We start from the raw sequence: 21,904 nt of genomic DNA, 5'->3' as shown, positions 1-21,904 counted from the left end.
CTGTAATTGTTTCTTGTTTTTGGAAGAGAATATTTGTCCATGGTTCTTACTCCTGATTAACATGCAGCTATTGAACTCATTGGATTTGCACCTTGGGCAATGTAATAGGCACCTCTTCTCAATGATCATTAAACCTAGTGATGCTCACTGTCCAGGTCCACACATGATAGACAGCCACTTGGGCGAAGAGTTATAAATCCACCAATATCAATGGAACAACGCACCACCGTGAGTCACCGCCTCCGCGGCAGAGGAGGGACAAGGAAGCGAAAAACGTCTGAAAGAAAATGGGTAAATATGATCTATTATATTTTTCCTGTTACTTTGGTTGGGGCACTCGATTGAATTGGCTTGTCGGCAAAGCCAGTGTCACTCAGCAAGTGAATTACTCGCATGACTTGTAAGGCAGCTGCATTGCCAGCCAGCATCTCCCATAGGTGGAGCATCGCTTCTCTTTCCTCACCTAGTGCGTTCACTCTTTATATGAAGTCGAAGAAGTTTGTCCCCCCCCCCCTCCGATTAAGTGTATCCACCAGACTGCCGTGGTTCCAAGCAGAGTTGAGTTAACTGGGACCAAGTGGGTGATGACTCCTTCTACTTTGACCTTGACCATTGGAGGTTTTGCAAGCAGCCACTCTTTAGCTGACAGTTTTTTTTTTACAAAAAAACCAAGCTTGCTGTGCCCTATACTGGGTTCCTGATAATGGTCTCCAGGGTCTCAGTACCATTCCTTCTCCATTCTGGGTGGTCTGCTGCCAGGAGTTGCCATGGGTCTGTGAGGACGCTGCACTTTCTCAAGGAGGCTTTGAGAATACACAACCCAGCTTCAGAGGGACAGGAGTAGGGGTCAGTCAGTCAGTCAGTCAGTCCCTTGTCCCGCTCTGCTATTCAATAAGATTGTGGCTGATCTAGTCTTGGCCTTGACACTACTTTCCCACTCTCTCTCCGTACCTCTTACCCTTGCAGTTTGAAATGTCCGTCTTTCTCCATCACGAATGTACTGTTTTTGATGTTTTTTCTTTGTGCTCCGAATTCCAGCATCAGCAGTCTTGTGTTGCCTAAGCACAGAGTGCATGTTTTGGGAATCTGGTGTCTGTTAAGTGGCCTACACAGGAATTGGTTGAGTGTAACTTGGGCTTTAGTGCTGGATATATTAGTCTAGAGGATGCTTATCTTTGTTTGATTAACTTTTCTGTCAGTTTGTTGGTATTTTCCCAATACTTTGAGATATCTGCTGTAGATATTCAGAAGCATGTAGAAGGCAAGGTATCATGACAGCTTGGTAAACCACGCTGGGTTTAAGATGGTTAAACTTTTTTTTCCCTCAGATGTCCAAAGGTTCTGCTGGCTCACTGAAGGCAATGGTGACCTTCATCATTAATGTTTGCTTTCTCTGAGGATGACAACCAAGATATGAGAAGCAATTCACATTTTTCAGAATATCATCATGGACTTTCCTTATCAGAGAATGGTGGTGTACAACAGGAACAAGTTGGTAGAGGCCCTTATACATGTATATTAAATGTAAAGCACAATTTTGTCTAGTTCAGTCAATTAGTCACTGATAATTTGGAGGTTAGCCTCCAAGCATACATATCGTGCAGCTTGATGACTGAAGTTGAGATGATGTTGGTGCTGGAGTTGATGTGACACAGGCTGAACAGGTTTTCATTATCATTTTGATTGTCTTTACTCCAAGGGGAAGCTTGCTGCTGGTGAGATGCAGCATCACACTGAGAAAGACTGAGAAACATGTCAGTGCATACTTGTTTGGTATTACTCTGCTTTGATGCTGAGTCTGTTGTAAACCCACTAAGACCACAGAGTGGATGGCATAATAAAGCCGGCATAAGATGGAGCCGAATTACTGACTGGAAGTTTGGAAGGATCTTCCATAATCCTTCTTGACTGAATAGACGGTAAAAAGAAATGTATGGCAGTTAATTCACCCTGCCCTGTTTCCCTTGGAGTTGTTGCATGTTGGAAAGTATGTCCATTACACCTCCAGATGAAAGGAATCTGGATTATTTCATTATCCAAGTGAGAAATTACAAGGAGGTCCATACCACCTGTGTCATACATCTACCATGACAAGTCGACTGATTAATTTCTCAACCACTCTGTTATCTGAAAACAACACCAGCAACAGAAGTGGAAAACAAATAAACTGCAGATACTCAAACCTGTAACAAAAGCAGATAACACTGCTCATGCAGAATCTGTAGAAAAAGAAACCAGTCAACATTTCAGGTCAGCAACCTTTCCTCAGAACTTTTCTGAAAGATCCCAGCATCTGAAGTTTTATTGTTTTCCATTTCTGTTGAATTCACTATGGCTTCTTTTCTGGATATCCCCATCTCAAAAAAAATATTCTGATGGGAATGCCATCATCTGCTCCACTCTGCTCACTGTTTCTATTTCTGTTTCCCTTCTTCTCTTTGACAAGGTTCTGACCAAAACTTGCTTCTGTAGCCACATTTCTTTCCTCAGCTGATGTCTCTAGCTCCAGCTCATCCCACACAGACTTCAGCTCGATTCAACCCTTCATGAAGGCCGAGTTCTGAGGATGTGTTCTGGACCTGAAATGTGACAGGTTTCTCTTTACATAGCTCCTACCTGTTTGGCTGAGTTCTCCCAGAATTTCTGCTTTTGTTCCAGTGAGAGAAATGGGATCTCAATGTTGATGGTCTCAAGTGCCCTGCAATCGCAGATTTAATCAGGCAGTATCTTATAGGCTATCTGACACACTCCAACCACTGATACTCTCACAGCATACAATATGTCTGGACTGGCCTGAAATTCACTATTATTAGCACCTGTAAAGAGACTCCTGGCTTCTCTACCTAATAAAAAAATAGCAGCCCCACTGATTTGATCACAATGACAAGGAGATACAAGAGCTTATTAACCACAATTATGGGTCATTTTTGATGGAAGCTCCACCATGCCTTGAGGAAAAATAAATAGCTTTGCTGAAGATTGAGGTCCATGTAAAATCTGGCAGCTAAAGGAAAGATGATGGAAGTAAAGCAAGCAGTCCAACGACCCACTACTAACCATAACATGTACAGGGGTTTCAATACCTTTAGAGCCATGTAAGGTCAAAACATCTGACGGCCCACCTGCTGAGAGCCAAGAATGGATACAAGCTAGAATCATAGAACTGTACAGCGGAGAAATTAGCCTTTACAGTTCATGATGCCAAACAATGTTAATTCCATTGGTTTGCATTAGGCTTTTATCCCTCTTACCCTCCCTGTCCAAGAATTTGTTGAGATGCTGTTTAAATGTTGTAATAAGCCTCCACCACTTTCTCTGGCAGTCAATTGCAGATACCTGTTATCGTCTGCATGAAAACCTTACCCCTATGTCCATGAGGAGGACAGAGAGGAGGTCTTGACCTAATGAAAAGAACACTTTGAACCCATGATTCTCTCCTTGATACAAGTACCCTGACTCTCAGGCACCTTCATGAGGATGATTCTGGGAATGAAGGGGTTAACATATGAGGAGTGTTTGGCAGCTTTGGGCCTGTACTCACTGGAAATTAGAAGAATGCATGGGGATCTTACTAAAACCTACTGAATGTTGAAAGGACTAGATAGGGTGGATGTGGAGAGGATGTTTCCTGTGGTGGGGGTATCCAGAACTAGAGGGTACAGCCTCAAAATTGAGGGGTGACCTTTTAGAACAAAGGTAAGGAGGACTTGGTCACAAATCCTTAACTGAATCTCCTACGACTTTGATGAGAATGATGTACTAGATGTTATGAGAAAAATCAGAGTTCCAACCACCTATGGGGAAGTTTATCACCAATCTCCTCAAAGCAGCCAAGAACTACTCCCCAAGGTGTTGTAGATGCTACAATCTGGATCAACAAACAATCTGCTGGAGGAACTCATTAGGTCAAGCAGATTCTGTTTTGTGTGTGTGTGTGTGTGGTTGAGGTTGTGGAGGAATTGTCAACGTTGACAATTCCTTTCCTCTAGCAGATTGCCTGTTGCTCCCCATTTTACTTTGTGGATCCCGTATTCCAACCACAATGTTGACAAAGTCCATTAATAGTTCCTGACCATTAACCACTCTTCCACAAAATGGTCGATAAGTAAAAAAAATGGATTAATTTAGCTAAAATATGATGATGTCTTCGAACATCAAGAATTCAAAGACAGCCAAAGATATAACCTTCACTCTTCAAGGTGCCGTTTTGTGAATGAACTAAATTGCTCTTAGAGTTTGAGACCAATGGTTGACATAAATGAAAGGAGTATAAAGAAGAATCTGCATTTGTTCTTTTGAAAAGTGGATAAAATGTCCGAGACTAAGCCAACAAGAACAATCAACTTGAACTTGATGATGCGGGACTGACAAGATTCCAGGAAATACCCGAGGGAGCAAATCAGTCGTGGGTGCAGTTCACTGTCTTTTGAGGTGTTGTAACCCTGCAAAGACGCGCCAAAGCCACACTAAAGCGTTCCAGACTCCAGTGGTTACCGTGTGCACTGGGCAGGGAGTATTGTTTCACAAGTAGCCGGCCTTTCCAGTTGTAACCACGGAGCAGCTCCAGGGGCTTTATGTGTGTGCGCGCGCACTCTTTCTGAGCACCAGCGTGTGAACTGCTGTTGAATAATGCTGACCTTTAATAAAGGCTCAGATCCTGAGACTTTTTTTGTCCTAGACATGCGGTGACCTTTCAAACCAGACTAGGGTGAAGGGAGGGTGTCGTTTGGACTTTGAACCGGCCCGTTCCCGCTGCGACCCACTGTCTGCCTCAGATACTTTTATTGTGACACGGAGGAACGTTCTGTATGCAAAGCAGACAGAGCTGCCAGTTTGAACCTTTGCAAATCAATTTGTCTACGGAAAGCAAGTCCACTGGAGTGAAAGATGGTACAGCTGTAGTCGAGGTTAGCTCGCTGCGGGGCAAGGTGGAGCCAAAGCTTCTAAAGATCCCTCTTCTTGCAGCCAAGCATGTGAACGTTTGGCTGTGATTGTACGCACCCTTTGCCCTTCATTTAACTTGGCAGGGTCTCTTGCATGCTATCTGCTTATCTTAATCTTTTATTTTCTAATGTATGTCGGAACTGCTCGTGGTCTCCCTAGTAAATTTGTGTTTTAATCTGCTTTGAATGAAGAGTTAGCAATTAACACCGCAACTCTTCGGACAGGGAATTATTGTTAATGATAGATTCAGACGAATATGACGCCAGAAGTGAAAGATATTACGTAAAGGGATTTCGTGGGGTTTATTACGATTTTTTTCCGATATTCTTAGTCTGACCTGAGCAAAAAACGAGCTACGCATGTCCGCGCACATCGCTGGCTTCAGGCAAAATAGCCAAGCTCACGAAATGTACACATTTCTTGGACAGTAGCCCAACGTACCAGTGGAACTTGTTTTGATTGGAATCAGTTGTAGACCTTTCATGTCAGGCATTAGGAAAGGGTGGGGTAGGGGCCAGGTGGAGATGGAGAGAGCAGATTTTCCGCAGAGGTCAGATCTACTTGTATAAATCATGCACTTAAATTTTAAAATCCTATAATTAGAATTGTCAGCCAAATGAAAGGCGGTAGACTTTACATTTACTTGTTTTAATCCGGCCCACTGTATTTTCTTTTAACCATTTAGTAGCAGATTCAATGTACAACATTTTGCTGTAATTGGCTGCTTGTTAACGTAAATTAACGTTCTTTCAAGTACAGTATTTCAAGACTTGTCCTGCAAAATGTAATTTAGTATATTTTACTCCCCTGGCGACTGCCGATAGGAGGGATTTTTTTCAGAGTGGAGATCTGATCTGCAGTGCCCGTGGCTGCTGCTGTTAGCACTGAGAGTTCCTCCAGAGAGCAAGTTTTGTTAGTCGAGGCTAAGCCGCCCGGAGGAGCTGGGTGCAAGAGGCCAACCCCCACCAGATACTGGCCGTCATCTCTGAGGCATCCCAGGTAGAAGAGGCAGTATTCCTGGACAGCCTTGAACGCTTACATATACTGTATACTGAGAGAACGGTCTGGCACGGGCACTCGGAACTACAAATATATTGACAGCTTTCACTTTACTCTTCCATTTAGGGTGATCGAGACAGGGTCCCAGCTGAGCTAACTCATCACAGCTGAAGGAGCTGGAGGAACATTCAGAGGTGTCCTTGTCCCTGGAGTATAGAAACAGGAAGAATCAGTGATTGCTATCATTTCTCACTATTGCATTAATAGCCACTGGAAAGAGTGTGTAAGGATATTGGATAAGTGTAGGATCAAGCCCCCACCCCCCACATATCATAACCTGTTTAACTCAAATGAAAAGCAGTTTTTAGTTAAGGTGCTGGTGGCAGAAAGAAGAGTACTGCCGAATTGGTGGAAGGATCATTTGACAATGGCTTGGGGAGATTTTGGAGCGGAGGGGGAAGGATCAAATAAAGGAAGACAAGATGAAACAGTCTACTTTGATTGACTTAGGTAGGCTAGAAACAGGATGATTAATAGTCCTGTAAAATAATCATTCTAATCACCAGGAATTAACACGCAGCGGATCAAGTTATATTTTAAAAATAAATTTAATCGAGATTTAGTAGACAATATCAGGAATGTTTTATGGCATGCAGCCTTAATTTCTTGGCTTCCCCTCTCAAAAAAAAATTTAGCTAGCTCCTTTAGTTAAAATTGCTCGTTAATTAGTTAAACAGCAGGCAAGTTCCAAGTGGATGCACGGGTGCACAGATACGCGTTTATTTTAAACAAAAGCGGATTTGCCCCTCCCACTATTTTCCACATACTCTGTCCTTGGGACTATCTCATTTACATCAACCAATAATAGGAAACTAAAGCACGGACAGACAGAAATTTTAGCCTTTTTTTAATCCTTCCAGTTTTTAATCTTTTGCCTGTAGTGGTAATTCAACAATAAGGTTTACAACAGCACCTTATTTTGTCTCTAAAATGATTGTTTGCTCTTCGGAACTGTTAGAGTTCAGCGCAAGCTGTCAAATCCTGGATGTTTGGCCCACTTCTCCAGCAGAACGACAAGCGTGAGCTGAGAGACGGCAGTTCTGAAAGCATTTTCACCACACTGGTCTTCAAAGGTTAAAAAGCATTTTGTCTGGTGGCCTGTGGGAGGCACGGCAAACAATGTCAGCTACAAAATAGAATAGTCCATTAGTTGTGGCGTACAAAAACTTGCCACTTATATTTTAATGGAGAATAATAGAAGAGACAGCAGAAGGGTGGGGCTCAGTTTCTGGTTTCTTGTTTGGAGAAAGAAATAAAGCAGCTAATTGAAATTCTTGAGAACCATGTTACAGGCAGATGGCACAATCATCTACATGTATGTCCTTGAGAAACAGTGCTTTCAATTGTAGAAACTAATTAAACGGTAATCAGAAAGGAAATGCAGTTGACATATGGGGCCTTTCCTGAATCACTAAACTTTACATAACAAGTCTTTCTTTTCCTCCTTTTCCTTCCTCCTACCCACTCCATTCTCTGAACATGAACTGGCCCCTTTCTCTGCCAGTCTTAAAGCCAATTAAGGAAAAATGTAGAAGCTGTAAATGTTGCATGAAGCCTGCAAAAGTAACAGAGTTTCCAGTGAGACTGAAATTAGATATTTTATTAAAATGCATCTAAAATGATGAGGTGAAAAGAGCAGTGATCCACCACTACCTTCAGCTGACTGCAGAGCTTTCATCCAGCTCTTCCATCAGTGTCTGAACAGGCTGTTACCATCACTTCAGATTATAATGAATTGGATTGTATTAAGTGAGTGAAGATGGTGATGGTTATTATGCAGGGTGAGTGTGGTGTTAGGTTGAACGCATAAATACTTTATCCTTCCCTGCTCTTCAAATCTTGACCTTTCTGTGTACTGTGTTCAATGTTTGAAGTGCTCAGAATTCCATAAAGTTTTTCTTTTCATTGTTTTTCTTACCATCACGTCTCCCAAGGGCCTCAACTCTGGACGATGGTTACATGCTTTTGCATGTTTGTTGATAGCATCCAACTCTTTTTCCTATAACTTCAGCTCCATTCTGATTGGCTTTTGTCAAGATGTGGGCAAAGGAAACTCCACTCTGTTGCCTCCCCCTCGAGCCCCATTTACTCTGATGCTTGTTTCTCTGTTTGGCATTCAACTCCACTTCAACCCATCTATTTCATGTCCATCACCAGGGTCACTTTATCATTTCCACCTCCACACTTTATTCCCACCACGAGACCTATATCCTCATTTTATCACCTCCAGATTTCCTGCTGCTCAAATAACATCTCAGCCTCCATCTTACAGAAACTTCAGCTCTGACATTCCTCAGCCGAGACTTACTGTCCTGTTTTTCCTGTCTTGTCAGTCTGTACTGTTTTCCCCAATGCACTGAATTCAGAAACCTGTCTCTCAATTGCAATAAGCCCTGACTTCAGCTCGCTTTCAAGGACTCTTCATCTCACATTCTTAATATTTATTGCTTATTTGTTTATTATTATTATTTTCATTTGTGTTTTGCACATTTTGTTGTCTTTTGCATATTGGTTGTCATCTGTCCGATTGGGTGCAGTCTCTCATTGATTCTGTTGTGTTTTTTTTTGGATTTACTGTGTATGTCTGCATGTAAAAAAATCTCAGGGTTGTATATGGTAACGTATATGTACTCTGATAATAAATTTACTTTGAACTTGAACTTTAAACTTGTGATGGAGATGCAGGGTCAAGAAACATGGGAATAGGCCCTTTGTTCCACTGAGTCCATGCTGCACTTACACAAATCGCACATCAATCCTATCTTGTGCTCTGTATGTTCCCATCAACTCTCTCAGATTTGATAAGTATATGTCTTCTCTCTTTCCAGTCTTCTCTAACTTGATTGTACACTTTAGGTCCTCAGTCCCTGTACTGTATTTCTTCTCTCCTTATCTTCAAAACATTGTTGGAACTCCCCTCCTCTTTAACCTTCCTTTCTTTATTTCCTGACTCTCCCCTGCTTTGCTGAATATCTTTATTTTTCCCTTTGGAGGTGCTTTACTCAACTGAAAATGCCACATAAATGTGAGTTGTTGTTATTGCACTGGAGCTTCATGTTCACTGACATCCTCTCTAATATAGTCATTCACATTCATCCTAAATAGTGAGAAATGTCAAACCTCGCAACTGTGCAGGGTGTCACTGAGTTCCAAACAGTGGTCATGGAAAACCCAGGCACTGGCCATTTTCCCAACCTCTAAAGGCATTGACAAAGTCAGGCAGTGTTAATAGCACAGAGCCAAATCTCACTTACCAGCAATGAGATGTAGGGATTGAGCAAACTGGCCGAAACTAAGCTCAGCAGTACTGAACCCTACTCCTAGTTATCATGCTCAGCTCCCTTCATTAGCTACGAAATTTTATGTTGTGTTAATAGAGTGTCTTACTGAAATAATTTTTTATGCTATTCTGTCATTAGATGCAAAAAATACATTGATGGTGGCTCCAACACCATTTTGTGTGGATATTCAATGCAGTATTTGGTCTGTTGGTTCCCCCACAAACCTGCTTCAAGGTTCTGGGTGCACATTACAGTTTCATAAGTAAGGGTATAGTATGGGTTGAGAAAAGGATTGCACAACTGCATGGAAAGCTGAAAGTGAAATAGTCTGAGAGAACTTTAAAAATAGTATCCAAAACCTAATGAAAGATGGAACGATAACATTTGAAAACTATTGCAAGGGAAATAGAGCCGGGTGCGATTTCCTACCTTCCACAAAATACTGAAAGATAGAAGGAATGAAAGTTGTATTTGGTTTCCAGCACTAAACTAGTGCAGATGCTGGGATCTGAAGCAACATGCAAGCTAATGGAGGAACTCAGCAGGTTAGGCTGTATCTGTGGTAGTGTGGGGGGAGGGGTGGGGAGGTGGGATGGGATTGGCGATACTCTGGATTGAGACCCTGCATCATGACCCAAATGACCCAAAACATCGATGATCCCTTTGCCTCTACAGATGCTGCCTGACACGTTGAGTTCTTTCGTCAGCTTGTTTGTTGTTATTATACAGCTTCTTCTGAGAGTCAGTCCCTAAAGACTTTCTTCCATTATGGTTTTTTCCATTGTGGTTTTTGCGGGAGCTTTTGAAGTCAATATTGGATCTGCAAACTTTGCTGGGGGTGGTGCAGGAGATGCCTGACAAAGTAGGCAGGTGAACGCTTTCTGAGCTGGTACATTTCTTCTGATGTTTACAATGGGTTTCTGTGTGGTCCTAATAGGATTTGAAATAGTAACTACTATCCCTATTGCTTCTTCTCCATTTAGAGTAGTCATGTGCTGCTTAGTTGGGGACAATATTACATTTTCTCAAGGAGACTTTGAAGACATCCTCGAACCCTTACGCTGCTCTTTGAAAGTGCTTGTTGCAGGAGTCTGTTGCTGACAGAGGGTAATCAGGGCTTTGATGTTGGGATTGGTGGAGGTGGTGGGACGACTGAGACTAGTTCACTTATCTGCCAATGGATTTGGAGGATTTTGCAGAAACAATGTTAGTTCTTGCCTTCAGCAGTCTATACCTCAGATGTGTTCAGGAAGGCCAAAACCTCCCCAGCAGACCACGAGTTCAGTTCTAAGTTTTAGGTTTTCATTTTCAACTACATTAATTTAGATGTTCAATGCCTGTACTTCCGTTCTAGAGGTGCCTGCCTTGTAAAACAGGTGAGTCGTATAATATGGGAAATAGTTCACATTTTACTGGGACTTATTTGTGGATCTTTATTGTCATGGAATGGCAGTAGGTTTGTAGATGATCTTTGTTTAGCAAAGATTTAATGTAGGCCCATTCTTTTGGACTGTGAAGTGAATTTGCTATCGAACATATGGAGATGTTACCTGTGTACTGCTGCTCAGTAATAGAAGTTCGAGTAACACTGGTTCTCACATGAAATTATTCAACAATTTCTCATTAGTACCAATCCCATGAGACCATAAGATATATGTGAGATTGGCCCATGAAGACCGCTCTGCCACTTGATCAAAGCTGATTTATTTTCCCTCTCGACCTTATTATCCAACCTTTTCCCCATAACCTTTGACGCTGTCTATAGTCAAGAACCTATCAACCTCCATTTTAAATATACCCAACGATTTGGCCTCACAGTTGTTTCAGGCAATGAATTCCACATATTCACCCACTGCCTAAAGAAATTCCTTCTCATCTCTGTTCTAAAGTACGTTCTTCTCTTCTGAGGCTGTGCCCTCTAGTCCTAGTTTTTCCCACTATTGAAAACATCTCTATACCCACTCCATCTAAGCTTTTTCAATATTAAGTAGGTTTCAATGAGATTCTCCCTCTTTCTTCTAAACTCTAGTGAGTAAAGGCCCAGAGATGTGATGTCTGCTTTTGAAGAGAAAGGTTAAGAAGAAAGTTGTGATGATGTACTGAGGTTAAGTCTGTAGTGGACATGTTGTTTGCTATCATGCCAGCAAACATATGAGAATATGAATTAGGAACAGGGATGGACCATATGAACTCTTGATTTGTGTCTACTATTCAATAAGCTGATTTGATTGTAACCTCACCTCCTCATTCCCACCAAATTTCGGTAACCTTTCATCCCTTTGCTTACCCTCTCTCTTAAAATAAAACATTCAAGATTGCTTCCACCTCTTGTGATCCCCTTATGCAAAAAAAAAGCACATGGAGAGGTCAGGTTGTCATGTGAGGAAAGGTTGGGGAGTCGGCCTGACATCTAGAAGAGTGAGAAGGAATTTCCTTGAAATATATAATGCTGTGAGGGTTTCAACAGGGAGAATATATAGAGAATGAATATTCCCTGTCTTAAAAGGCCATCCTCTTATTTTTAAATGGTGACTTGTGGTTTTGGATTCTATCAAGGATACAAAGGCTTTAATATCAGATGAACTGAGGCAGAAGTGGAGTGAGACGTATCACTGACATGGAAATAAGCACACTCAGTAACGGTGTAATTGGGTGGTCTAAAGATCATCTCGGGTAAATACAACTGAATCAGAATCAGAATCAGGCTTAATAACACTGGCGTACAGTATATTGTAAAATCTGTTAACTCAGCGGCAACAGTACAATGCAATACATGATAATATAGAGAAGAATAAGGAAATCAATTACAGTAAGTATATATATGTATATTAACTAATTAAATTAAAAATACTGCAAAAACAAATAATATAAAAAAGTGAGGTAGTGTTCATGGGTTTAATATCTGTATAGGAATCGGATGGGAGAGGGGAAGAAGCTGTTCCTGAATCACTGAGTGTGTACTTTCAGGATTCTGAACCTCCTTCCTGAAGATAACAGTGAGAAGAGGGTATGCCCTGGGTGATGGGGGTTCTTAATAATGGATGCTGCCTTTCTGATGCACCACTTCTTGAAGATGTCTTGAATACAGTGGAGGCTAGTACTCATGATGGAGCCGAGTAACTTTACAACTTTCTGTAACTCAGGAGTTATTTTCTGTTTGGATTAATTGTAGATTGTTGCCAGGTAGAGAAGTGTGATTTCTGAGTAGGAATAGATATTTTTTCTTCTGTTGTATCAAGCTATTAAGTTTATAGTATTCCTTTTTTCTCATTTTTTGCACTCATGCATTTTGTAATATTTTTGTAATATTTTTGCAGATTTGATTTGTAATATTTAACTGTGCTATTAACTTAAAAAGACAGTGGAAGTCAATTACTGGATTAAAAAAAGAACAGCTAAGTGGGAAGATGTGCATGTGTAGAAGCTCTTGTTGTACTAAGAAGAGTGTATAGCCTGACTGAGATACCATTTAAAAGTAAAGTCAGACAGTAAGGTGTGAGATGGCCAGAGCTGATGATGTGACAGTTGTGTGAATCCACTCACACAACTGATGTTCATTTTGAGTTCTCATTCTTTGAAACTCAGTTTGTAGCTTAATTATTGGGAGTTAAGAAGATCATAATGTGATCAACCACAAACTGAATCATTGGTATTTAAGTGCATACTACAAGACAATTCGTCTTTTCTTGATTTATTTAGGTTTAGGTGAAAAGAAATACAATCATCCCCAATTATTGTTTCATTTGTTGGAACTGTGTTTGCTTATAGAAGTGACTGAGTCAGATAGGGTGGCACACTAATCATGAAATCTTCTTAAAATATAAACTGTTTTCATTCATTACAACTGATTTTGTGCAGTAAAGTTAGCTGTTAACATTGCAGGTCAGAAGTTGGCTACAGCAATAGGTTAGACTGGCAAAACTCCTGAAAATCTTTTCTCTAACCTGAATGTTGAGTGGAGCTGCATTTTTTTGTACCTGTTGACACTTCCCAAGAGTTTTCTGAACAGGATGCCTCAGCGTTTGCAGAAGTTCCAATGCAGAAAGATGCAAGAGCAATAGGGTTACAGTAGTGGAAGATCTTAACTTTCTTAATATTGACTGGGGATTGCCTTGGTGCAAGGGGCATTGATGGAGTGGAATTTGTAAGTACATCCAAGAGAGTTTTTGGAGATGATATCTAGATAACTAGATGAGACTGGGCAGGTAGTACAAATGCCAGTGGGTGAACACTTTGGGAACAGTGATCATAATTCTGAAGTTTCAAAGTAGTTAAGGAAAGAGTTAAGCCTGGTCCTCAAGTTAAGATCCTAATTTGGGAGAAGGCTTGTCTTAATAGCATAAGAAAGGATTAGGCGAAAGAAGATTGGGAGCAAATGCATATAGGTAAAATGACAGCTGATAAGTGGGAATCTTAAAAGAGATTTTGCAGGAATTCAAGGCCAGCATGTTTTGGTAAAATGAAGGGCAGAGATGGTATGATTGGGAAACCTCAGATGACAAAGGATATTGAAGGTTTGGAAGCATACAGCAGTTATAGATAACTGGAATCGAGGATATTGAGCGTGTAAGTGAGAATTTAAGAAAGAAATTAGGACGACAGAGAGGCTATGAAGTATAATTGGAAGTAAAATTAATATTAATCCAAAAACAGTATATTATTATACTAAGTAAAAAAGGGTACCCAGAGAAATAGTGGGTCCATTTAGGAACAAAGGAGGTAATGTGTGTGGTGCCACAAGATGTGGGGAGGATCCAGAATAAATGCAGTGATTCTGTATTCACCTAGGAGAAGGACAGGGAAGTTAGTTCATGGAAAGTGTATATTGATCGTCTGGTGCACGTCAGTATTAGGGAAGGGGCATTAGGTGTCATGGAATGCCTTAGGATTGATAAATCCCAAAATGCTATGGAAGCAAGGAAGGTAAATATCTGGGGCCCTGAGGGAGATTATTGCATCTTCTGGTAAGGTACCAGAAGATTAGAGGATAGCTAAATTAGTTCCAGGTAACAACAGGCTAGTGAGCCTTATGGCTGTAGTAGAGAAATTATTGGAGGAATTTCCAAGGGATAAGATTTGTGAATATTTTGAAAGGCAGTGGCTGATGAGGGAAAGTGGCAATGTTTCGTGCAAGGGAAATCCTAATTGCTTGAGTTTTTGAGGTGGTAACTAAGTCCGATGATGACATGGCAGTATATGGACTTGAACAGGGCATTTGACAATTTCTGTATTGTATGCTGATCCAGAAAGTTATGACACATGGAATCCAATACAGACTGGCTAATTGGATCTGAAATTTGCGTGGGGATAGGGGAAGGAGGGTGGTGGGAAAAGATGCTTTTTTGATTGGAAGCTGTGGGCAAAATGGTTGAAAAAGGCAAGCTGAAGGGACCATTTTTGTGCTGTACATCTATATGGCTGTGATATCAAAAGGTCATCGGCTCTGGATAGTTGTATTCCTGAAGTGTCTGACTTTGACCTTACAACTCACTAATGGTCACAGACAGCTCCACCTGGCAGCACACTTGCTTTCCAAACTAATTAGTTCTTCATCAACTGACTGGGTAATTTCTGGCTTCTGAGTATCCTTTGTCCAAGTCCAGCATGGTTTTGTAACTTTTAACGAACAGTGCCCAATTATTTTTTTTACCTGAGGTGCAATTTTGAATGCCCCACTGATTATTTGCCTTGATAGCCTCCAGATCAGTTTTTAACTCTTGTTAAACTGCAGGGAAATCCTGGAGGTTTGGCAAACCAAGCTGCATTGTCCCTGTGAATGATGAACATCCAGTTTGCAAACATTCATTTTATTTAACTGTTCCTGAAATCTCTGGATTTCAAATTTCTTCTTCGATTTGTATTTGTCTATTAATTCACCAAATCTTATCCTTATAGGTGAGGTATTACGGCTATTATCTGTCTCAATTACAGCCACAGTGAAACCCAGCTGGACAGGTCCACTGGAGTAAAAACAGACAGAGGTTGCCTCAGCCGCTCAGCAAGGTGAGACTGGAGCACCATCAACAAAGTTCCAACCGATGGAATCTACGTGGACATTCTCCCTTTTGAAGGGAAACGAAGTAATGTAATTTTTTTCTAAAGCTAGTGCTTGAAAAGTATGAGATTCATAACTTAAAACATTTAAATATTTGATATAAAGACGCTCTCTGGTAAGGCACTTTTTCCGTAGAATTTCTCTGTGCAATGCACTGTTTTTTTTCTATAGAATTTTCATATGTAACATTTAAAACTGTGCAATGCAGTAAGACATTTCCACTAGTCAGTAGTTAGAATCCCATTAAATTATTCCCTAAGGAAATCCTGTTTAATAACCTATAGGATCCTGTGGGAATTTTGGAGGTTTTTTATTGCCTTATAGGATTTAATAGGATTCTGTAGGATTTTCAGATTCTTATGGAGATTTGAGTATGGGACTGCACTGGAATGGCTAGAAGGAAATGAAAGCAGGAACATACAATAATGCCTGATGTCTGAGAGCAATTTTGATTGAACTTGCGTGTCAGATCAATGAAAATAAATAAAGACATTCCACATAAACAGGATAATGCATTTATGTAGGGTGAAAGGCTAAATTACAATCAGTGTCAAATATATATGCATTTAAAAAACAAACACAAATTCCCCACCCAAAACCTTAAAGGGGCGTGGCTAATCTGCAGGAGGAGGGGAAGGTGAGAATTTCTAGTAACTGCTTAGAGCAGCTTGGTTTTTATGGGTAAACTCATTAATCAAATTGTTGTTGAAATGATTGCCATGCACTCACACCTGTCACTCTTTTTCAGCACTGCCAAGCAAATTTGGTTTCTTTTTTTTTACCTTTCAGGTATTTTTGGCTTGCAAGTTGGAAATTCCTGACAACTCATTTTCTATTCTTCTTAATTGGCCTCTTTAGGATTGTAGTTGGGTCACTGTGCCCTTCCTGTTGGCCAGAAATCAAACTTTTACAGTGTTCTTGATAATGAGACAGATTATTCTTTTTCTTTAAACAAAATTAATGAATGCATTGAGTGATGCCAGTGAGACTGTCTCATCATCAACCCATTACATAGGACTACGATTGTTTGCCTGTTTATTCTTCTTTGGCTACTTCTATTAATTTTTTGACTGCAAATTATTTAAGTATTTGGTCCTGATGGCATCATGAAGAGCGGTCTTGGATTATTTACTGATTTTGACTGTGTGTTGGAGCACAATTAACACCATTAGTGAGGACTACCTTGGCATCAGCTGCCTGCGCTATATTCAATCCCAACAGACCATTAGGATTGGTAACTTCTCCAAACTGTTCTCCAATGGTATCAGTATACACTATCGAAACAAAGCAAAATTACAAATTTCAAAAATTAGTGTGATTTTATTTTAAGAAAAGGGGTCTTGTTAGTAAGATTCCAATCATTTCATTACTGGCAAACAAAAATCCTATGCATAATTCAAGGGAATATTTGTGAATCATTTTTTTGCTGCCCCTATATTCAGCCTAGTTTGCACCTCTGGGTTCTGCCTTGCACTGTGCAAAGTGAATGAATGGGCAGGTGGCCTATTGCCAAGACTCCATTAATTTCACTCTGCAAATGGCCAGCAAGAAGGTTCTTCCATGTGCCCAGAGGGACTGTTCTGCTAATGTTCTGTCCCTCAACAGCATGCACCTTTCCGTCATTGCTTACTACTTGTCATGTGAAGATTCCCGGGAATTAGTCCACATTTTACCACTTATCAGGCAATGGGGTACCATCTCAGATGCCTATCCATATTTATTAAACAGAGTTTGCTTGGTGCAATTTTTCTCCTTTGCAGAGAGATAAACGCAGTTGAGTCCTGCACTGTGCAATGGATTAGAATCAAGTTCAGCTGTGACAGGTCTAACTGCACTATTACTGATGGTTACAATCAGAACTGATGTTTGGGAACAAATTCCGTTTATCGGGAATACGCTGGTCTCAAAGTTGCATCTGTATGGGATCTTCTGTATGTACAGATTTTTACATTTTGTAGATGACACCAGAATTGGCAGCTCATTAACTGAGAAAGACATATTCTGTTACTATAACAGAATGAAAAGGACACTACTTACAGCATGCTCTGGTATTGCTGGTGTTGCTATGATTGTAAGTACAGTCAAAATTTATTAGAATTCCTTGTTTTATGTCCTAAATGTAAAAATAAAACACATTTCTCTCCATTTTAAAGGGTCATAGAAATAAACTTGTAAAGTCAGTTTTTTTAAAAAAATGACAATTCTTTAATCTTTCTGAACAATCATTTGAGCTTGTTATGAGAATACTAAGCACCTTGTCAACCTTTTACAATGCTGTAACCAGACATTGTACTGACAGTGTATATATGCTGCTATGAAATGTATTCTATTTCAGCAAGTCACCCTGGATTCAGAAACATGTATTTTGTATTCCTTTCAATAAATTTTTTTTGTTGTATTATAATTAATGTGTTTAGTGATTATTTGAAATTTGATTTGGTTTTAGTATCTGGAATGAGAAAGTTAAAATACAAAGTGTTAAGGGCATGTATCACTTAAGACAATAACTCGTTCCTAAGATGATCGTGTAGTTGGTGTAGTATTATATTCTATATTCCACAGGAGGACCAGCTTCATATTTTGGACTATATTAATTTGGTATGTCGTCATCTTAAATTCCCTTTATAATGAGTTCTGTGAAACTAAATAGATTTAATATTTTTTTCTGGAATAACAGAAACCTAAACGTGCATTTGGATTATAAGGTGTTACAATGTATCATATGAAGAATCTTCAGCTCAGCCCGTGAAGAAACTTTATTAAAGCACCTGGAAAATACTGCATCAAGTCCCAGAGAACAGCAGAGGATTTTCTCCCTCCTCAGGCACTACCAAATCACCTTTTTAGGTGCTAAATGATCACGCAAGGAATTTAGGTTAATAAGGGTTAGCCCTGCAATTGGTTTCATTGATAGAATGTATTATTGACTAAACTGTTCCCTGAGATGAGCCAAACAACTTTTCTTTATTACTTATATTTTGATAATTCCCTTTATGTAAAACAAAAGTGTTTCTTTGGTGCTTCATAAAGTTTGGAACAATGGACGCTAAGGTGTAGAAACATCAGAGTGTTTGTTTTACAACCTGAAACAATGGGTGAGGAGAGGGTTGGAATTAGTGATGATGGAGTGATTTGTGATGGGATGTCAACGTGGTTTCCATAGAAACCATAGAAAAACTACAGCATAGAAATAGGCCTTTTGGCCCTTCTTGGCTGTGCCAAACCATTTTCTGCCTAGTCCCACTGACCTGCACATGGACCATATCCCTCCATACACCTCCCATCCATGTATCTGTCCAATTTATTCTTAAATGTTAAAAAAGAACCCGCATTTACCACCTCGTCTGGCAGCTCATTCCATACTCCCACCACTCTCTGTGTCAAGAAGCCCCCCCTAATATTCCCTTTAAACTTTTCCCCCCTCACCCTTAACCCATGTCCTCTGGTTTTTTTCTCCCCTTGCCTCAGTGGAAAAAGCCTGCTTGCATTCACTCTATACCCATCATAATTTTATATACCTCTATCAAATCTCCCCTCATTCTTCTACACTCCAGGGAATAAAGTCCCAACCTATTCAACCTTTCTCTGTAACTGAGTTTCTCAAGTCCCGGCAACATCCTTGTAAATCTTCTCTGCACTCTTTCAACCTTATTTATATCCTTCCTGTAATTTGGCGACCAAAACTGAACACAATACTCCAGATTCGGCCTCACCAATGCCTTATACAACCTCATCATAACATTCCAGCTCTTATACTCAATACTTTGATTAATAAAGGCCAATGTACCAAAAGCTCTCTTTACGACCCTATCTACCTGTGACGCCACTTTTAGGGAATTTTGTATCTGTATTCCCAGATCCCTCTGTTCTACTGCACTCCTCAGTGCCTTACCATTAACCCTGTATGTTCTACCTTGGTTTGTCCTTCCAACGTAAAATACCTCACACTTGTCTGTATTAAACTCCATCTTTTATCCCATTTTTCCAGCTGGTCCAAGTCCTGCTGCAGGCTCTGAAAACCTTCCTCACTGTCTACTACACCTCCAATCTTTGTATCATCAGCAAATTTGCTGATCCAATTTACCACATTATCATTTAGATCATTGATATAGATGACAAATAACAATGGACCCAGTACTGATCCCTGTGGCACACCACTAGTCACAGGTCTCCACTCAGAGAAGCAATTCTCTACCACCACTCTTTGGTTTTTTCCATTGAGCCAATGTCTAATCCAATTTACCACCTCTCCATGTATACCTAGCAACTGAATTTTCCTAACTAACCTCCCATGCGGGACCTTGTCAAAGGCCTTACTGAAGTCCATGTAGACAATATCCACTGCCTTCCCTTCATCCACTTTCCTGGTAACCTCGTCGAAAAACTCCAATAGATTGGTCAAACATGACCTACCACGCACAAAGCCATGTTGACTCTCCCTAATAAGTCCCTGTCTATCCAAATGCTTGTAGATTCTGTCTCTTAGTACTCCCTCCAATAACTTACCTACTACCGACGTTAAACTTACCGGCCTATAATTTCCCGGATTACTTTTCGATCCTTTTTTAAACAACGGAACAACATGAGCCACTCTCCAGTCCTCCGGCACCTCACCTGTAGACAGCGACATTTTAAATATTTCTGCCAGGGTCCTTAGGAAAAATCTTGCCTGACAAAACTGTTGGAATTCTTTGAAGAAATAACAAGTAGGATAGACAAAGGAGAATTGGTGGATGTTGTGTACTTGGATTTTCCAAAGGTCTTTAACAAGATGCTGCACATGAGGCTGCTTAACAAGTTAAGGGCCCATGGTACTACAAGAAAGATACTAGCATGGATAGAACATTGGCTGATTGGCAGGAGGTAAAGAGTGGGAATAAAGGAAGCCTTTTCTGGTTGGCTACCAGTGACTAGTGGTGATCAACAGAGGTCTGTGTTGGGATGGCTTTTTATGTTATATGTCAATGATTTGGATGACGGAATGGATGACTTTGTGGCCAGGTTTGTGAACAATACAAACGTAGGTGGAGGAGTAGGAGGCTGCAGAAGGACTTAGACAGTTTGTGCACTTTGTTAGAAGCAATTAAAGTATGGACTATTTTCTAACTTGAAAGAAAATTTAAAGATCCGAGGTGCAGAGGGACTTGGGAGTCCTTGTGCAGGATTCCCTAAAGGTTAATTTACAGATTGAGTCAACGGTGAGGAAAGCAAATGCAATGTTAGCATTCATTTCAAGAGGACTAGAATAGAAAGGATGTAATGCTGAGGTTTTCCAGGGCACTGGTGAGTCCTCACTTGGAGTATTCTGAGCAGTTGTGGCCCCTGATCTAAGTAAGGATGTGCTGACATTGAAGAGGGTTTAGAGGAGGTTCACGAGAATGATTCCAGGAATGAAAGGATTACCATACAAGGACTGGTTGATGGCTCTAGACATGGACTTGCTGGAATTCATTAGAATGAAGTCTATCGAATATTGAGAGGCCTTATAGAGTAGATGTGGAGAAGATGTTTCCTATGGTAGGGACCAGAGGGCACAGCCTCAGAATAGAGGGGTGTCCATTTAGAACAGAATCAGGAGGAATTTCTTTAGGCAGACTGTGAAATTCATTACCACAGGTGGCCAAGGAGGCTGTCATCGGGCAGATTTAAGGTAGAAGTTGATAGATTCAAGGTTAGTCAGGACATGAGGTGTTATGGGGAGAAGGCAGGAGATTGAGGCTGAGAGGGAAATGGTTCAGCTATGATGAAATGGTGGAGTAGACTTGATGGGTCAAGTGGCCTAATTCTGTTCATAAATCTTATGGCTTATGGATTTTTTCATGTGAAGTATGCACATACACACCAAAGTACTTTTTGATCAATCTAGTATTTTTTAAGCACAGCTGCTATTACCAAAGCTTGTTTTACAACATGGTTAAAATAAATGAAGACAACAGAAAATCTGTAGATGCTGGAGATCCAAGCAACATACACAAAATGCTGGAGGAACTCAGCAGGCCAGGCAACATCTATGGAAAAGAGTACAGATGATGTTTCGGGCTGAAATGTTGACTGTACTATTTTCCATAGGTGCTGCCTGGCCTGCTGAGTTACTCCAGCATTTTGTGTGTGTTACTAAGATAAATAAAGACTTTCTTTATCTAGGTTGGTTGAAGACTATTCATTGTCATATGCACAGGTGCAATGATAAACTTACCTACAGCAGCAAGACAGCGGCATAATATAAACAGCATTCACAAGTAAAACAAATTAAACATGAAGGGACACACATCAAAGTTGCTGGTGAATGCAGCAGGCCAGGCAGCATTTCTAGGAAGAGGTACAGTCGACGTTTCGGGCCGAGACCTTTCGTCAGGACTAACTGAAGGAAGAGCTAGTAAGAGATTTGAAAGTGGGAGGGGGAGATCCAAAATGATAGGAAAAGACAGGAGGGGGAGGGATGGAGCCAAGAGCTGGACAGGTGATTGGCAAAAGGGATATGAGAGGATCATGGGACAGGAGGCCCAGGAAGAAGGAAAGGGGGGGGGGAACCCAGAGGATGGGCAAGGGGTATAGTCAGAGTGAC

General features: G+C 40.6%; 1 protein-coding gene across 3 annotated transcripts in view; it reads left to right on the top strand.

Annotated features, from left to right (window-relative positions):
• bcl11aa (BCL11 transcription factor A a) overlaps positions 1-17,682 on the top strand; it is a 183,467-nt gene extending 165,785 nt beyond the window's left edge. Inside the window, exons 4-5 of one of the 3 annotated variants that reach the window (XR_010018937.1) lie at positions 15,180-15,364; positions 16,129-17,682. Coding sequence is in view for 2 of the 3 variants with exons in the window: in XM_063055946.1 (XP_062912016.1) it covers positions 15,180-15,224 (45 nt within the window). In the remaining variant the exon portion in view is untranslated. Of the gene's footprint in view, positions 1-15,179 lie in introns of all 3 variants that reach the window. The other 2 variants (XM_063055947.1, XM_063055946.1) reach the window with 2 other exon arrangements.
• Positions 17,683-21,904: the final 4,222 nt, after the last annotated feature.

The sequence above is a fragment of the Mobula hypostoma genome, chromosome 8 (assembly GCF_963921235.1).
Source record: "Mobula hypostoma chromosome 8, sMobHyp1.1, whole genome shotgun sequence".
Taxonomy (NCBI): domain Eukaryota; kingdom Metazoa; phylum Chordata; class Chondrichthyes; order Myliobatiformes; family Myliobatidae; genus Mobula; species Mobula hypostoma.
The sequence above is the reverse complement of the archived record's forward strand: the minus strand, read 5'-3'. Positions and strand labels throughout refer to the sequence as shown.